The sequence below is a fragment of the Polypterus senegalus genome, chromosome 15 (assembly GCF_016835505.1).
Source record: "Polypterus senegalus isolate Bchr_013 chromosome 15, ASM1683550v1, whole genome shotgun sequence".
In the NCBI taxonomy this organism is placed as follows: Eukaryota; Metazoa; Chordata; class Cladistia; order Polypteriformes; family Polypteridae; genus Polypterus; species Polypterus senegalus.
In genome coordinates, this window is record NC_053168.1 from 89,540,370 (window position 1) to 89,557,106 (window position 16,737).

The following is a 16,737-nucleotide window of genomic DNA, read 5'->3' on the forward strand; positions in this document are numbered from 1 at the left end:
TTTATTTATAGAGCACATTTTCATACAAAAAAGTAGCTCAAAGTGCTTTACATAATGTAGAAAAATAAAAGACAAAATAAGAAATTAAAATAAGACAACATTAGTTAACATAGAAAAAGAGTAAGGTCTGATGGCCAGGGAGGACAGAAAAAAGAAACTCCAGACGGCTGGAGAAAAACAAAAATAAAATCTGCAGGGGTTCCAGGCCACGAGACCGCCCAGTACCCACTGGGCATTCTACCTTACATAAATGAAATAGTCCTTTTTGTATTTAGGGTTCTCATGGACGCTCTTGATGATGATGGTCATGCAGACTTCTGGCTCTTAATCCATCACTGTTGGAACATCATGGTGTTTTGAGTAGATAAAGACACACCGGAAAAAGAAACCGAAGAGAGAGTAGGGGTTAGTATAGATTTTAGAGCCACCATGAATAGTTATTATAATAAATTGGATATACAGAGTATCAAGATTAAATTACAGTGTGGTTATGAGAAGGCCATGTTAAAATAATGTGTTTTCTGCAGTTTTTTTTTGAAGTACTCTACTGTATTAGCCTGGTGAATTCCTATAGGCAGGCTATTCCAGATTTTAGGTGCATAACAGCAGAAGGCCGCTTCACCACTTCTTTTAAGTTTTGCTCTTGGAATTCTAAGGAGATACTCATTTGAGGATCTGAGGTAACAATTTGGAATATAAGATGTCAAACATTCCGATATATAAGATGGGGCAAGATTATTTAAGGCTTTATAAACCATAAGCAGAATTTTAAAGTCAATCCTGAATGACACAGGCAACCAGTGTAGTGATATCAAAATTGGAGAAATGTGCTCGTATTTTCTTTTCCTGGTTAGGATTCTAGCAGCTGCATTCTGCACTAGTTACAAACGATTTATGTCTTTTTTTGGGTATTCCTGAGAGGATTGCGTTACAGTAATCTAGTCGACTGAAAACAAACGGATGAACTAATTTCTCAGCATCTTTCAGTGATATAAGAGGTCTAAATTTTGCTATGTTAAGTGAAAAAATGCTGTCCTAGTGATCTGATTAATATGCGATTTAAAATTCAGATTACAGTCAACAATTACCCCTAAGCTTTTATCTCCGTCTTGACTTTTAATCCTAATGTATCCAGTTTATTTCTAATAGCCTCATTGTATCCATTATTGCCAATCACTAAGATTTCAGTTTTCTCTTTATTTAGCTTGAGAAAATTACTATTCATCCATTCAGAAATACAAGTAAGACATTGTGTTAGTGAATCAAGAGAATCGGGGTCATCAGGTGCTATTGATAAGTACAGCTGTGTGTCATCAGCATAGCTGTGGTAACTCACATTATGCCCAGAGATAATCTGACCTAACGGAAGCATGTAGATTGAGAATAACAGTGGGCCCAGGATAGAGCTTCGTGGAACACCATATAGGATATCCTGTGTCTGAGTTGTAATTCCCACAACTAACAAAGAATTTTCTCCCTGCCAGGTAGGATTCAAACCAATTTAAGACACTGCCAGAGAGGCCCACCCATTGACTAAGGTGATTTCTAAGAATATCATGATCAATGGGGTCAAATGCGGCACTCAGATCTAAGAGGATGAGAACAGATAAATGGGCTCTGTCTGCATTCACCCGCAAGTCATTATATATATATATATATATATATATATATATATAGTCAAAAAGCATGTAAAAATGCAAAAGGGAAACGATAAGAATTTCTGTAAGTAAACAGCAAACATTTTTTTTAGGGATGCACCGAAATTTCGGCCGCCGAAAATTTTCGGCCGAAATAGCATTATCGGTTTCGGCCGAAACGTAAGAAAGCGCCAAAAATAAAAGCCGAAATTGTCGCCACGCCTCCCCATCCTCCCGTCTCGTTCGCGCGGTCATTATGCATCAAACACGGAGTATGTCGGCGGTTTGGAAGCACTTCAAAAGTTTCAGATCAGGACAGCAAAGTTGCAATATGCAACATTTGCTCTGCAAAAGTTTCAAGAGGGGGTTCAACAGCAAAGACATTTTCGACTACAGGTTTAATACACCACCTTAAGTCAAGACACGCAATTGAATTTGAGGAATACCGTCAAACAACGTTGGTTAAAACTAAGCCAACTAGCACATCAACACCCTCGGTTGCCACATTTTTCGAAAAAATTAAGAAATTTGCAAATGACAGTGCTAAAGCACGTGACATAACAGAGAAAGTAATGGAATTCATTGCTTTAGATGACGAGCCGTTTTCAGTCGTGGAGGACATCGGATTTCGTAGGCTAATACACCACATTGAGCCGCGTTACACACTGTCAAGCAGACGGTATTTTGCAGAGACCTCTCTACCTGAAATGTATGACTGTGTTGCAAAACATGTTCATGAGCTCATGACCACAGATATCTCTGCTCTAAGTTTTACCCCAGACATATGGAGCTCTGACGTTAGTCCAACTAGCATGCTCAGTTTGACAGCGCAGTGGATAAACGCGAGTTTAAATTGCAAAACATTCTGCTTCATGCACAGGAGTTTGTCGGCTCACACACTGCAGCAGCAATATCCGATGCTTTGGCTAACATGTTTGAAACTTGGAACATAGACAAGTCTAAAGTGCATGTGATTATGAGAGATAATGCACGGAACATGATAAAGGCTATGGATGACAGTGGATTAAAGAGCATACCTTGCATGGCACACACGGTGCAGTTGGCTGTGAATGAGGGAGTGCTTAGTCAGCGGAGCATATCAGAAATCACAGCAACTGGGAGAAAAATTGTGGGACATTTTAAGCATTCTCCGCTTGCTTATTCCAGACTACAAGATTTGCAAAAACAGTTTGGGATGCCAACAAAACGACTACAGCAAGATGTGGCCACTCGCTGGAACAGTACATACTATGTGTTGCAAGGATTACTTGAACAGAAGCGGGTTTTAGCTGCATACATGACAGATCACGACCTGCCAGCAACTTTGAGTGCACATCAGTGGATGTTGGTGGAAAACATTGTCTCTCTTCTCGCCCGTTCGAACAGTTAACCAAGGAAATAAGCTCAGCTCAAGCGTCTGTTGCTGAAGTTATTCCACTGATCGCAGCACTGAAGCGCCTGCTTGGAAAAGAGGAGGAAACAGATCATGGCGTAAAAACAGCTAAAAAAAACTCTACTGGAGGCTGTTAACAAACGCTTCCAAGATATTGAGTCCAACCCTCTTTACGGCATTGCAACAATATTAGATCCACGCTTTAAAGACCATTACTATGACGATGAGAAAAGGCAGGATGTACGCGAAATGGTGCAAACAGAGCTTACGGCTCTTGAAACCTCTGGTGAAGCACAAGCCGCGACGGGGAGAACAGAGCAAACTGTGCCTGAGAAACGGTCACGTACAAGTGATGAGGCGCACATTCCTTCGCTTTATGTTTGACGAAATTTTACAGGAAAGCGACCCAACCCACAGCGGTGTAAGAGCAAGCGCAGCCTCACAAGAAGTAGCAACCTATCTAGCTGAACTACCCATTGGCAGAAGTGACAATCCACTTGACTACTGGCGCGAACAAAGATCGCTTTCCTTTGCTTGCATGGACTGCGCGCAAGTACTTATCTGCCCCAAGCACCAGCACAGACAGTGAGAGATTATTCAGTGCAGCATCTCATGTTCTTGATGAGAACAGAAATCGTCTCTCCAGCCAGAAAGCTGAACAACTTTTGTTCATAAAGAGAAATCTGCCACTTTTGCTAAAATAAAAGCAGCCTAATTTGATGTTGTTTACAGTTAAAGGTTTGATTTATTTATTCTGTTATTGCAATGTTGTTTTGCACAGTAATTTAAAATTAAAGTAAAACGTTTAATGCAGGTAATATTTTGCACAATTCGTAAAGGCACTAAAAGCTAGCACAGACTGAGTGATTTTATTCAGTGCAGTATGTTCTTCATGAGAAGAGGAACTGTGTCTTCAGCCAGAAAACTGAAAAACTTTTGTTTATAAAGATAAACCTGCTTCTTTTGCTTAAATTAAAAGCAGACCAATTTAGTGTATATAGTTATGTTGTTTACAGTAAGAGGTTGGATTTATTTATTTTTCTTCTGTTTGTGCACTGTTTGGTACAGTAATTTAAAATTGAAGTAAAAAAGCAGCTAGCATTTTTTTTGCACAATTTTGTTACAGAAAGAAATTTTATTTAGTTTTGTTATTGTTAAACAGCCTTATTACTGTTCTTTAATATCAATAAAAGTTTGATTGTTTAATTAATTTGTAGTTTTTTTTAATACAAACAAAAAGAAAATATTTTAAACATGTTTTTTAATGAAGCCATTTTCGGTTTCGGTATCGGTTTTCGGCCAAGTGCATCCAAAAATTTCGGTTTCGTTTTCGGCCCAGAATTTTCATTTCGGTGCATCCCTAATTTTTTTCAGTGCTGCTCAAGTAAAAAAAGAAAAGAAAAAAGCAGTAAGAGAATTTAGGAAGTTTCAGAGATCCACAAAGAAAAGAAACCCTGAAAATGAGCAATATAAAGCCAATGAACTAAACAAATAATTTTATATAAGTATTTATTAACAATCAAAAGATAAGTGAATGCCCCAGGAGACACAGAAATAGAGGACTGTTTTTAAAAATTTTACTTATAAAAAGAGTCAGATGTCCTTCAACCACCCACTAACAAAGTCCCCAGGCCTGATTCATTATAACTGGTAGAATTGCATGAAATTAAATATGTTCCATTAAAAAAACAAACCATTAGTAAAAAAAAATTCTGACAAAAACATAACACTATAACACCTGAGTACCCAAAAACTGAAATGTGAATTCAATTGACAAGGTGAATAACAAAATAAATCCTAGCAATTAAAGACCAATTGGCCTTACTTCTGTTCCCATAACCTTACTTTTGTTTCTAATACCTTTTGAATTCTATTTCATTAGACATTCACCACAGGTTTAGTGAACAGATAAAGACGCTCCAAATGTTAACTGTTGTAATACACAGTAATAGAATAGTATAGCTGCACTCAGAATAAATACTAGATAGGCTTACAAAGCTTGTGGTTAAATAAAAAAATAAAATAAAAACCACCACAAATTGAGAAGAGGTGGTATTCCAGGAATAAACTATGAATCTATGCAATACAGGCATACAACTTAACTTTTTATTTAAAAAAAATGAAAACATGATGTGCAAGTTTCATGCTTTCTAAAACCATCTACCATTTAAACATTAACAATGTAATGCAAAATCCTCAAAGTCTTTGAAATAGATAAGAAAAACAAAGTCAAATAAAAACTCTTAACACTCTTACTTTATGAACAGTAGAAGTTTAATCAAGGTGCAATGTAATTATATCAAGTTCTATAAATTTTATCCTTTAACAGATATTTGATCCATCCACGATTTTAACATATAGTAATTCAGCTAAAAGTAACTGGATAATTACAGTTCAAAAAGAAACATTGTTCTTCAGGCAAGGGACTCCTGTTTATGTTTAACTTCAAGTTCTCATAATTGACTTTTCTTTACAATATTGCAATTTTGGATAGAATTTGTTTGGTTTTCAACTTTGGATTTGTGAATCCATATTTTAACATTCCTCATAAAACCGTACAAATTTTCTGTGTACAAACTCATGATGTACAAAGACAATTCTGCCCCAGTCCTCCAAGGTATCCTTATTCAGATACAAAATATTTAAGCAACCCCAACAAAGTCCTTCATTCAAGACTAGGTGGTAAACTTTTCAAACAAAAACCAATCAGAACTGAACATAACTTTTACGGATGTAAGAATCCCAAAATATGCTACGCAATAATATTATTTTGGAGCCAAACAATAAGAAAATTATATCTCAGAACTCTTACATGACTTTGTGTGAATATATCATAAGATGTGTACAGCTCAGAATTTTGACTTTCTTGACTTGACTTTTTTTTTTTTTTTAATAAATTATTGTTCAATTTTGCTTGTAAAACAGTAAACCATAAAAGCTGAAGTTTCATACTACTGAAGTTAAGTATTTCAAAAATGTACTCAGCAAATTTTACAGTTATGTTGTAGTCTCCTTGGTCCAGTGAAAGTTAGTTATATTTCTGTATTTTACTTTTGGTTTTAAGTTATTTTGAAGGATATAAATGATGGAATTTAAATTTAGATAAATTCTCAGATGATGCAAAAGAAATACTTGCGGCTTCTAATTTCCTTTTTATTAACTTATCCTAGTTTCTGTCATGGAATTAACCCTGCTTTTAGGGAAAGTTGAGCATCCTGAATTTCCCTGAAGGGACGAATACAGTGTCAATCTATGCTTCATTATTCAAAACTATTTCAAAATGAGAAATTTCAATGATTTAATCTATTGGGACCTTCATTTAGTAAGTCAGAAAAAAATAACAGGGTAAAGAAACATCTAAATGTGTCACTGTACTCTTTCCAGAAATTGATGCATTGAAACACATCATGAATTTGATGTGACAACATACATTGTAGATCATCCTCTGATTCACTTCTACTCCAGATGGGACCAATATTTGCAACAAACTTTAATAAGCAATTCATTATAAGAATTGAATGCAAAATAATGCCTACATTTTTTTAATGAAAAGTTTCATTGACACTAAATTCCTCATTATTTTTCATTCAAATGCCATCTAGGATCCCTTAGTTTGTCTAATCAATGATTCCATTAAAGTCCACTGTTCCTTGGTTACCTAGAGAAAGAGAAGTATATGCTTAGAGACCATTGGGTAACCACATGAAATAATTAATTCTTAATTAGAAAACTGTATTACCTTTATTAGGTTATTAAATTCACCAGCCATAAAAACATATTCTCCGCCATCCATTCTAATTACCTTTAAGTGAAAAGAAAAACATTAGTGAATCTTAAAAGTGTGTCTATACTTTTGTAATTTATATTGCTTTAAAAGAATCAAAATGTGTTGCCACATTAAAATGTGCTATAGTTTATGTGTTTGAAAACTGAAGCACAATTTGTTGGTAGCCCTTGCACTTTAACTTGCAAATGAAATAATTTTTTGGATCTTTTTAGCTATCCAGTTGCTTAGGTCCTTCACTATGCCAACTTTTTCTGAGTACTGTATCACAAATTACATTGAAACAAATGTTTAAAAAGTCATCCTTACTATATGGTTCATGCATAGAAGTACATTCAAATATTTTTTCACCTTATCTTGGTCACTGTCACAATAAAATATATAACACAATAATGCTTATCTTTTTAGAGGTACTGTATTCTGACACTGCTGGAGAGACTTTTCTAATACACTGCAGTTCAATCTTTTTACGTCTATGGTGGCCCAGCAATAATTATTTTTATGCAGAATAAACAGAAACTCACTGCTCCATTAACCCAGCTGGCATAGTCACTACAGAGATATGCAACAAGGTTTGCAATTTCTCCAGGTGTCCCCAAACGTCCCACTGGTATTCTGTCAGCCATTGATTTTTCAAATGTTCCTGTTGGATCCAAACGACTAAAGGCACCCTGAGAAAAGATAAAAAAGGAAATTTTGCAGAACATCTCTCTAATTAAATAATTATGAAAATAAAAACTGATAAGATGGTTACCTTTAGACTTGAAAAAAATCAGTTGCAATATATTCATAATTTCTTATGGTGTATTAAATATCTATATGCATCTAATAACTTTGAAGTTTCCTTATTTACATTGATACTGTAACTGATGTTAAAAGTACCTTTGTTTTTATTGGTCCAGGTTGGATAACATTGAATCTCATTCCATATCTTCCCCATTCACCAGCAAGTGACCTAAACATGAAAACATAAATTAAAAAAAAATGACTCTGGGAATGAGCAGCGAGATTAGCAAATTAGGATTAATAAATACTTTGCTGTTTATCATGCTTATGTTTAATAATAGTATATAAATGTAACCCCTTAGGCCAAAATCTCAAGCACTAGCCACCACTGTCAAAGATGTTGTTGCAACAATATATTTTAAGATCATGTCAAACAAACAGGGTATACTTTAGTTATGCATTTATTACCCAATAGACCTTAAATAGTAAATGATAAAATTCAAGAATGGGCTGCACATAATGTTCTTTTAAAAAATGCAGCTTTCATACTTGCTTTGTGGCAGTGAGTGTGATTTGAAAGTATTTTCCAGTTGCCTACCATGCCTCTTAAAGAAAAATGTCAATATGGAATTTCATACCCCTAACAATCCTGTTCAGTCATAAACATTTCATAGGAAGAAATGTTTCATTTGTTGATTTACTCTCTGTAGACAAATTCTATTCAAAAAAATATTGAATTTACCCTTGGAAACAATGCACAAATGTTTTACTATACTGAATTATGGGAGCACAAGTGGTGATATACCAGTTTTTCATATCATTTGGGTCAAAACTGATCCAATTTTAATTAGCAATTCTAATCCTAACTTCTGGAAGAAAAAAAACCAAAACATTATGTTTAGATGGAAAATTGTATTTTATTGGATCCTAACTCCGAGGTAAATTAAATCACTTGTACACTCATGCCAACACAAAAAGTAGTAACTATAATCCTAGATATTTGAAACAGAAAGCAATCTGAAAAAAATGCATGAATATGAAGCACAAAAACATATAATATAATGCAAGCAAAACAATTCCTCTAAACAACGGGATAGAGCTAAAACCCTTTTTTCAACTAACTTTTGAATTAAGCAGTTTCATTAACTACATCATGGCAAACTAAAAACTAACCAAAAACTCCATTCACAAATATACAGATAAATATGATCAAAGAAAAGTCTTCTTCCCCGTATAAAAAAATATAAACTGACAAATCTCTGTCTGTTTCAGATCAGATTTATGCTATGAAACATCACTTCCCCATAAGGAATGAGCAGTTCCTTGTTTACAGATTCTGTACATTTGGGGATTACATGAGAAAGAATTTAAGTTTTTTTTCTTTTAAGGATGTTTCAAGGTAGTTCTGCTCAAATCATGGCACCAGAGAGTGGTGACATATTCCATCTTAATTAACACATGCAAGTATGAATGTTACTGTACTTTGTACATGTGACAATAATGACTTAAAAAAAAAAAAACACACTATAAACCTATCCATCTGGATTTTTTTCCTACTGCACCTCAGATAAGTTGTACAGAATACATAACATAAGCAAGTGAACAAATATGCATATAATGTCCATTGATTTAAATTCAATTTAGAAGTACAGTTCTTTGCATAAATCATGCTACATTCACACTCAGTAGTTTTTGTTACATAAAGAGGACATGAGAGTTCAGCAAGTTGATGTTGCTTCTGTCATCAAGAAAACATTCCCTGCCATTTAAGATAAAAATGCATACTTGCTTGTGATCCATTATGAACTTTAATCAAAATGCAAAGTGGAAAAAAGTGGGGGGGAATAATCCCCTCCCCCTCATTTTTTGTCTAAATCACTTTTAACATTTATTATCATCTTTCAACAACTCTAGCAGCACCAAGATGTGCAAATTCATACAATCCTAAAAATCTGACAGGAAGCTTTTAATCTGGAGAAGCCTCAATCTGAATTTGACTAAAAGTCTGGTTCTTTGTGTCTTCCCACTCTCTTTTTCTAATGTAACACACTGTTTAATTAAAAAAAAAAAAAACTGCTATAAAATTACTTTTTTCATTCAATTATCACAAATCTTTTCATAAAGAACTATTCAAGCATCAGACATTACTGAAAGCTTTTTATATTGCTTAAATTACTAATACCAAAAGCTGTAAGTACAGATCTTCATATACAGTGCATCTGGAAAGTATTCACAGCGCATCACTTTTTCCACATTTTGTTATGTTACAGCCTTATTCCAAAATGGATTAAATTTATTTTTCTCCTCAGAATTCTACACACAACACCCCATAATGACAATGTGAAAAAAGTTTACTTGAGATTTTTGCAAATTTATTAAAAATAAAAAAAATTGAGAAAGCAAATGTACATAAGTGTTCACAGCCTTTGCCATGAAGCTCAAACTTGAGCTCCGGTGCATCCTGTTTACCCTGATCATCCTTGAGATGTTTCTGCAGCTTAAATGGAGTCAACCTGTGGTAAATTCAGCTGATTTGACATGATTTGGAAAGGCACACACCTGTCTATATAAGGTCCCACAGTTGACAGTTCATCTCTGAGCACAAACCAAGCATGAAGTCAAAGGAATTGTCTGTAGACCTCCAAAACAGGATTGTCTTGAGGCTCAAATCTGGGGAAGGTTACAGAACAATTTCTGCTGCTTTGAAGGTCCCAATGAGCACAGTGGCCTCCATCATCCGTAAGTGGAAGAAGTTCGAAACCACCTGGACTCTTCCTAAAGCTAGCTGGCGATCTAAACTGAGCGATCGGGTAAGAAGGGCCTTAGTCAAGGAGGTCATTATGGGGTGTTGTGTGTAGAATTCTGAGGAAAAAAATTCATTGAATCCATTTTGGAATAAGGCTGTAACATAACAAAATGTGGAAAAAGTGATGCGCTGTGAATTCTTTCTGGATGCACTGTATCCAAAGTGCTGTGATTTTTTTTTTTTTTTATAAATTAAAAATGCAACTAAACACCACTTCAGTTGCAGAATTTAACCACTCTTGGTAGAGTGACTATATTTGGTCTAACCATTTGGTCAGGATAAGTCATTGAACTTAAGAGTTTGTACATTATTCCATTATCTGCGCAGATTCAGACTTGGTGTTTTGGCTCTGCTCCGAGTTAATGTTTTTGTGTTACTCGTTCAGATTTCATATAAAATAACTATTTCAACATATGCAACATTTATTTCAAAAGTAAATTAAACACAAAGTAAAATATATCAGATCAAAGCTGTATTGAGAGGATTTCACTGAAGCTGTCAACTGTGTGACATTTGAAATTGGCAATTACTGTGCATCTTTCACTCAATCTATTAATGTGCATAGTGCACAGACATATTTATAATTACAATCAAGTGCAGTTCATACTAAAGGATTCCCAACATAACTTCCACAATTCTGCCCAACAAATCCCAAACTTAACAAAACCCCTTTCTTCATGAGATTGTGAAAAAAATGCATTGTATCATTGATTTTACTTCTTTTGTATAAATGCTATAAATATCAAACAAGACCAACACAAAAAAATGTTCACCCAAAACATGAGTGACAAATTTAAAGAAAAATAAGTTTATAAATCTGAAAGCCATTCATAACTTCTAAAATTCTAATCAGCTATCAGTTTATACATGAAAATATTTATAATGCACAAAATAAAACCTGACCAAAAAGTAGAATTTTTGGAGCATGTCACATAGCAGGATCAAAGAAGTAAATCATGAATATGAAAAAGATTCTTAAGACATCCATTCAGGATCCATCTTTTAACTGGTTTATCTTGCTAGATGCTGCAGGAAACCAAGAACACTAGATGGGGACCAGTCCTGTAGAACAAAGTGCAGTCTTCTACACTATTCTAATGGGCACAGAAAATACAACAATGAATAGCCAAATGCATACAAAAAACATATTGTAAGGGAGTGACTGACCAATAAAAAGTAGCTAGGGAGAGACGTCTTGGAGGGAAAGTAAAGATTGCACAGATAAGAGAGAGAAGAAGAGAGAGATGGAGAGAAACTCACATACTGAAAGTGTAAAGTTCTGTGCTGTATTTGCCAGTTTAAGATGAACAATGCAGCAGACACACTAATGCAGAACAGTTAGAAAAATTGGAAGCCCGGAAAGAATCTACTCCATATCCAAAGAAAGTAAAAATCTATTGCAGGGTGACAAGAGGCCTCTAGATCTCTTAACAAACTTTGACTGGGATACCTAATAAAAAAAAAGAAAGGCTGGTTTCTCTCTTGCTTATCCACTATAAGGACAGCATAAACTCTCCCTTTTGTCTTAATCAGTGAGATCTTTAAGAGCTACCAAAAACACTAGAGTGCAGGAACACCAGAGGCCATTTTAGGAGTTCAAGTTAAGAATCCTTATAGCCAAAGTGGGGCTCCCTAGACATGGAAGGCAATTTCAGAGTCTTAGGAAGTGAAAGTTTTAAGTTGCCTTGAGGCTGATAATAAACAAATTCTATGTTGGGAGAAGAGTTCTGGGTGAAGGTTATCTGGCAGGAGAAAAGAAAGTGAGTGAGAAAGAAAGAGAAAAGATAGACAAGAGAGTGAGTGCTTGGCAGTATTTGGGAAAGTAGGCAATCTACATCAAACAAATATGGGTTCAGTCCTATATGTTAAGAGTCCAAAGGAGCAGTGGATTTTCTTGCTTTGTTTTTTCATTTATAATTTGTATTCTACCCATATTAACCTCTCATTGTGTACAGTAAAAGCACCATTTTATAAACTTCTGTCTGACTTGTCCTCTTTGTAAAGCAATTGAAGATAAAAAGTTATGAGCTTCAGCATGTTAATGAAGAACTCGGGACCTTAAAGAGACAGGTCTAGCAGTTCCTCACACAATAATCCAAGCTGAGGAGAAATTGTCTAAGAATTAGTCATGCGAAGCAAAAGACAGGATGATGTGATGATTGTAATAATAAATACAAGATGGGCAGAGGATGAGTGTCATACAAAATACATGATGGGTGATACTGACTTACAGGAACAATCTCTAAAAAGCATATACTGTAGATGTTTATGTTGATGCATTTTAAATTTTGTCTAAAATTATGAGAACGCAATTACATATAAAAATTACACTGTAAAAAATGTATATAAATAAAGGGATTTTAGGTTAAGCATAAATAATACACAACAAATGTGTTGTATACAGTTCTGGTCAACACACTATAAAAAAGACATAGCAGCAATAAAAGATGTGCAAAGCATCCCTCCCACAGACATAGATGGCTTGTGGGGTCCCCACAGATTCCAAGATAAAGTGGTAAGGACACAAGCTGGAGTTGAGGTACCCAAGTTGGTAATGCCAGAGATGGCTGGTGCCCAAACTGAAGAGAAGGATGGACTATGCCTGTCGGTCCACATATTCTCATGCTGAGGATACATCAGTTTAACAAGAAGGCGCGTGTTGGTTTTAAAAAAAAAGGTCCTGAATAGGTTTTAACCTTGGGATTTTAAATGCGTCATTGATTGATTTATATACTGGACATCCACTGTAACACTGTTTTTATGGATTAATTGACTTATACAGTATATTCCACTTTTGGACTTTGACGTTCTGAACCACTGTTTTGACTTGTGTGTGAAAGCATTATTGCATTTTTGCACCTTATCCTTTGTCTGTGATGTGTCCTCATTGCCTTGGCTCATCCTAGTACCTGAATGATATATTGATATAAATATTAACTAACCAAACAAGCTTGATGGAGTACACTCCATTTGTTTGTCAACCACCTTAAGTTGGCCTAAACTTCTGTGTAGTTATGGTCAGTTAATAACTTGCTTTGTTTGATTAGTCTATTATCTCATAGTAAGTAGTAAGTAAACATTGAAATTATAATTGAATTTTATACACCTTCATACCCATTACAGTTAATTTTTGATACATGTGATTATTTCTTTAGCCAATAATAAATTATGTACTCTCCCATAAAATGTGAAATTTTTAAGATATCCTCCTTCTATCCTGTAATTTTCTAGTCTGAAAATTTCAATATAGTAGCAGTAGCAGCATCATCAACAAAAGTAGCATTTGATACAGTTTTTGCTGTTGATTCTACTCTTTGCAGACTGGGGTTAATTAGATTTTTTTGAGGTAAACATTCACTACATCTTCACCAATACTTGCATAATAAAGTATCTTTTGATAGTCCTACAAAAAAGTGATTCATTTTCCTGGTTTCAGATTATTTCTTAACCATCAAGATGTTACTTAGACCAACCTTCCTTTTTCAGTTGCTGTCTTTACCCCTGCTCAAACATATTCTTCAAGTAATGCAAATAGTTAATAAAGGACTCTTTTATATAAAGAATAAGCTTCTTACCTACTGCACATCACTACCCTTTATCCTTGTATCAATAATTCAGCTTTTTTTTGGTAAAATACATTAGTACACTTGGGTAAAAAAAAAAAAAAACATTCTGTAGCCTTAATTTTTTTATAAAATCACACTGTCTTACTTCAAAAATACAAATATACTATAGGTACAAAGGAAATGTGATTTTACTCAAAATCTACAAATGAAATATTTAGATTTTAGAAAGACTTTGCATGTTTACACCTTATGTAATTTTAAGTGTTTTAAAATTATGTATTACAGATAAATCGGTGTTGCGTTTCACATACTTGCATAAAGCGTCAACTCCTGCTTTTGCAGAAGCACTGGGAACTACAAAGCCTGATCCACTTTCTGCATAGATGGTTGTGATTGCCAGGAAAGCTGCCCCTAAAAAATAAACAAAAAAATACAACAAACAAATATTAAGATGGTTAAAATATTTGGAACAATTGGCTATTCTAAACCAAGTCAAGAAATAGTTAACAAAATTTAAAATACAGTGCAAAATATCCAAATAGAAAATTACTGTTGCCACTATGACAAGAGAAATAACACGACACAATGTAAGGTTAAACAGACCAGCTTTCTTTCTTGTAACTTAGTAAAATATTTAGTTAAAAAAAAACTTGAAACTACTAAAGAAAAGCAATGAATTGAAGGATAAAAATGTGCTTTGGTATTCTCTACTTTTTATAAGAGGCGCGCTTTTTTTCGGAAACATGGTATTTCCTTTCATCTTTATGCAGATGATTGTCAGGTTTAGTTCCCTCTGAAACGCCAAGGTCTATGTTCTGTCCAGCCCCTGCCTGATTGCCTTATTGACATAAGGAGTTGGATGGCATTAAATTTTCTAAATTTTAATGAGAACAAAACAGAATTCATGCTATTTAGACCCAACAGAACCAGCGGAACCCCCTACATCGACCTTTCCACTGTGGCTCAATTTGAGAAATTCATGATCACAAATTTAGGTGTGAAAATGGATCCCACTTTAAAATTTGATAGCCATGTGAACGCAGTGGTAAAATCTTGCTTTTTACAGTTGAGGCGGCTGTCCACCACAATGCGTTTGGACAGCATTACATTTTTACTTTCAATAGTCAAAACAAAAGTAAATTCTGGACAGTGATGTACTATACCTGTAATGTCTTCAAATCACTAGGCTTGTCACCCAAGACATATTTGATACTGATTCAGTGGATCTCAAATTCAACTTTTTTCAAACAGCACAAAACCGAGTTCAGTTTTGGTATTTCTAATCAAAGTTACATTCTCAGGGTGCAAGACACAGATGCTACTCTTCTACAAAAGATAGGCATAGCTCTAAATCTTGAATCGTCTGTTGATACACCTGCCCAAACTAACAACTTATCTAATAGTAAAATCTTGAATAACTCCTTCAGCAATTACACAGATATATGCAAGATCATGACTGTACTGAATTTTTTACCCAGAAAATTCTCTAACATTGAGAGCAGCTCATCCTAGAAGTCACTATATAGAAGCAAGCAAGTATTAAGGTGCCATCTTATAGCATGGAGAAGGCAGGGGCCATAAACACAAATTAGTGGAAAATGAAAATATAGTCTAATTTTGATTAAAGCTGATAGCAAGGAAAGAGATATAAGAACACAGAGTCAAGGGATTAAGAAAATGGAAGGAATCAAAAAGATTTAAGCATGAAATAGTATACAGTAAAAATTCTGAATGGGGTACAAGCTGGTTGGATGGGACTGGTGATCTGCCATAAATGGGATAAATGAAATATTGTTGCTTATAACCGTAATTATCTCACTGTTCCTTCATTGTAAAATGCAATTAGTTATATAGGTAAAAAATTAAGTAGAGGGATATACCATGGCAAGTATATGGAAAAAATGAGGAATTGTGTGATTTTCTTCCTCTGCAATTCTGTTAGTATAGCTAAATCTCTCAAAACTAGTGATGCTCAGATCAGTCGGCCACCAATCTAAATTGGACATTTTTAACTAAACAAAAAAAAAAAAAAGACACAATCAGTGATTGGTAAATTGGCCAAACACAAAAACAGATTGTTTCATCTGCTGCATTTCTAAGCTTTACCGTAGTTTAGCTGCAGTGCTCCTTTGTGTAAGGTATTATGATAATTCAGCCAGAACTTTTCTTTTTTTGCTGCAAGCTTCCTGCAGTGTAAACAAAGAGCAGCAAGTCAAGGCTTGTTCTACCAGAGAGTGAGAGATTATTAGAATATTACACTTTACATTAAAAAAGTGGAGAAACAAAAAAAAAAAAAGGAAATGGAGAAGTCATCCAGTGCAATTTGACAAACGACAAGAAAAGATACTTTAATTCAGACCTTTTTATTTTCTCCTATAAAATTAAAATTGACACTGCTTGAGTTTGGACAGCGAGCTTAATTTAAGTACAGCAGCTTACATCTTTAATTGGAAAAAGAAAAGAAAGACGAATATGAAATTGCTGCTTAGTAAACAATAGGCTTGTTAGCATAACCGCGAAATGTACTTATAAACTTGTTAAAAATGTTATTTTTGTGTCATCTTGATAAACAACTTATGAACATTTGTCATATTTGTGGCTTTTTTGTTAAAGATTTGTACTGTGTTTATTTACAAACCAACAACTCACCTGTATAAATATAGTAAATCTTTATTTTAACAGCAAAAAAGCTATAGTGCAATTAATGATTAAAACCATAAGTGCACAAATATTTACATTTAAGCAGTGTTTAAATACCAATATCAAATAATTGATTGTGTGAGAATATTAAACAAAATTTATTTGTAATTTGGTGAAAACTACTT

The 16,737-nt window shown here is 34.4% G+C and overlaps 1 protein-coding gene across 1 annotated transcript in view; it reads right to left on the minus strand.

The window, feature by feature from the left end:
- Positions 1-5,286: 5,286 nt before the first annotated feature.
- Positions 5,287-16,737, minus strand: part of decr1 (2,4-dienoyl CoA reductase 1, mitochondrial) — a 47,459-nt gene continuing 36,008 nt past the window's right edge. Inside the window, exons 6-10 of the mRNA XM_039736633.1 lie at positions 14,224-14,323; positions 7,697-7,769; positions 7,339-7,485; positions 6,770-6,832; positions 5,287-6,688 (exon numbers count right to left, since the gene is read on the minus strand). Coding sequence (XP_039592567.1) covers positions 6,629-6,688; positions 6,770-6,832; positions 7,339-7,485; positions 7,697-7,769; positions 14,224-14,323 — 443 coding nt within the window. The 3' untranslated portion in view covers positions 5,287-6,628. The remainder of the gene's footprint in view (positions 6,689-6,769; positions 6,833-7,338; positions 7,486-7,696; positions 7,770-14,223; positions 14,324-16,737) is intronic.